Source organism: Apis dorsata, unplaced genomic scaffold (assembly GCF_000469605.1).
Source record: "Apis dorsata unplaced genomic scaffold, Apis dorsata 1.3 scaffold_312, whole genome shotgun sequence".
Taxonomy (NCBI): domain Eukaryota; kingdom Metazoa; phylum Arthropoda; class Insecta; order Hymenoptera; family Apidae; genus Apis; species Apis dorsata.
In genome coordinates this window covers 1-2,467 of record NW_006263584.1, presented here as the reverse complement: position 1 = coordinate 2,467, position 2,467 = coordinate 1, and the positions used below count along the sequence as shown (strand labels likewise).

General features: G+C 33.0%; 1 protein-coding gene across 1 annotated transcript in view; it reads right to left on the bottom strand.

Moving 5' to 3' along the window:
* The window catches only part of LOC102676965, a 20,875-nt gene extending 19,935 nt beyond the window's left edge, over nt 1–940 (bottom strand). The window contains exon 1 of the mRNA XM_031511397.1: nt 514–940. Within this exon, the coding sequence (XP_031367257.1) occupies nt 514–846 (333 nt within the window). The 5' untranslated portion in view covers nt 847–940. The remainder of the gene's footprint in view (nt 1–513) is intronic.
* Nucleotides 941–2,467: the final 1,527 nt, after the last annotated feature.

The window sequence follows — 2,467 nt, the reverse complement described above, 5'->3', positions numbered from 1 at the left end:
TAATTGTAATATTAATGCTCACCATGTCGCAGACGCAACCTTAGATGGGTGAAGTTTACAAAACATTTTAACCCGTCAAAAACACGGATTTCAGTAAAAAAAAATATAAATCTAGTGTTAAATAAAAATTTGTCGTTTTTTGTTCCCTGCTTTCGCGAAAGAGGGAAACGAGAAGAGAGCTAGGTCTAGGGAAATTTGTTTCTCATAAATACCAGATTATTCTTAGGACCAATTAATACTAATAATAATAATTGTAATATTAATCCTTACCATGTCGCAGGCGCAACCTTAGATGGGTGAAGTTTACAAAAAATTTTAACCCGTCAAAAACACGGATTTCAGTAAAAAAAAATATAAATTTAGTGTTAAATAAAAATTTGTCGTTTCTTGTTCCCTGCTTTCGCGAAGGAGGGGAACGAGAAGAGAGCTAGGTCTAGGGAAATTTGTTTCTCATAAATACCAGATTATTCTTCAATTAATACTACTAATAATAATTGTAATATTAATGCTCACCATGTCGCAGGCGCAACCGCTTAGATGGGTGAAGATGTGGCAAATGGGGAAGCTGTCGTTCACCTTAAAAATGCCGATCTTTAACAATGCCTTCTTCATTTTGTTGACAAGCTCCTCGGTGGGCATGGAGAAGTGTATGGACTGGCCGCATCTGAATCCGTAAACGTAAATCGTCTCATTTTTCAAGGAACGTTCGCGCTCGTTGACCTCGGTCGGTGGGAAATTAATGAACGCAACTTTCACAACGAGCTTCGCCCCGTTCGTGTCTATGTAAACGTCTTTGTTCAGCATCAATTGCTCCACGTAAATGTCTAAAAGGTACAATCCGATCATAATTGAAATTTATCCACATCTTGCGCGATTCGGATTTCCTAGGTTATGAAATACTTGAGAATTTTTCCAATTTTGTGCGTGAAGTTGCGCACGAATTTCCTCTCCTTCTCCTCCTCCTCCTCCTCCTCCTTCTCTTTTCGTGGAATCAAGCGGGGAAAGAAATTTTTGGATTGTGTTCTCGATTCCATTTTCCTCGTTGAATTCTACGTGAAGAAAAATGAAATTCCAAATGGAGAAATATTGATATTTATGAATTGTAGGTGGTTATTGTGAATGTAAATCAATCGTGGAAAACAATTTTTTTGACGAATTTCGATTCCATTTCTTCGTTAAAATGAAATTCAAATAGCAATTTTAGACGAATTTTAATTTCTCGATTCCATTTGTTAATTATTAAAATTTTATATAAAAATAAAAAAGTCAATAGCAATTTTAGATGAATCTCGATTCCTCGATTCTATTTCTTCATCGATTTGTCGAAATTCCATGTAAGAAAAATGAAATTCCAATGGCAAATGGAGAAATCGATACTTACAGGTTGCGATGAATTTTAGCTAATTATTGTGAATGTCAATCGTGGAAAACAATTTTTTGAGGAATTTCGATTCCATTTCTTCGTTGTAGAAATTCTACATAAAAATAGAATTCTAATAATAAATAAATTTTAGGCGAATTTTAATTCCTTGATTCCATTTCTTAATTATTAAAATTTTATATAAAAATAAAAATTTCAATAGCAATTTTAGATGAATCTCGATTCCACGATTCCATTTCTTTATGGTCGAAATTCTACGTAAAAAAAATGGAATTCCAATGGCAAATAAATTTTAGGCGAATTTTAATTCCTCGATTCCATTTCTTCGCTGTCGAAATTCCATTGTAAAAAATAAAATTGCAAATGCAATGACAAATGCAGTCCAGGAATCAATATTTGCAGAATTAACGCCAGGTCATCGTGATACAATAAAAAGTATTTTACAAGTGCCATCGTGAAAACCAAATCTTAGAATTTTAGAATTTCGATTCCATTTCCTCACTGTCAAAATTATACGCAAAAATGAAATTCCAATGATGAAAATGCAGGCCAGAAATCAATATTTGCAGATGAATTAACATCAGGTTATCGTGAATAAAAAGTGCCCTGCAAGTGCAATCGTGGAAAACAAATTTTAAATGAATTTCAATTCCTCGATTCCATTTCTTCACTGTAGAAATTCTACGTAAAAATGAAATTCCAGTGGCAAATGCAGGTCAGAAATCAGTATTTGCAGATAAATTAACGCCAGACCATCGTGATATAATAAAAAATGTTCTGCAAGTGCAAAACAAATTTTAGAATTTTATAATTTCGATTTTTTATAATTTTTATAATTTCGACATTCCTTCGCTGTCGAAATTCCACTGTAAAAAATAAAATTGCAAATGCAATGGCAAATGCAGGCCAGGAATTCACAAGTACAATCGTGAAAACCAAATTTTAGAATTCGATTCTATTCCCTCGCTGTCGAAATTCCACTGTAAAGAAAAATAAAATTACAAATGCAATGACAAATGCAGGAATCAATATTTGCAGATGAATTAACGCCAGGTCATCGTGATATAATAAAAAATATTTGTTTCA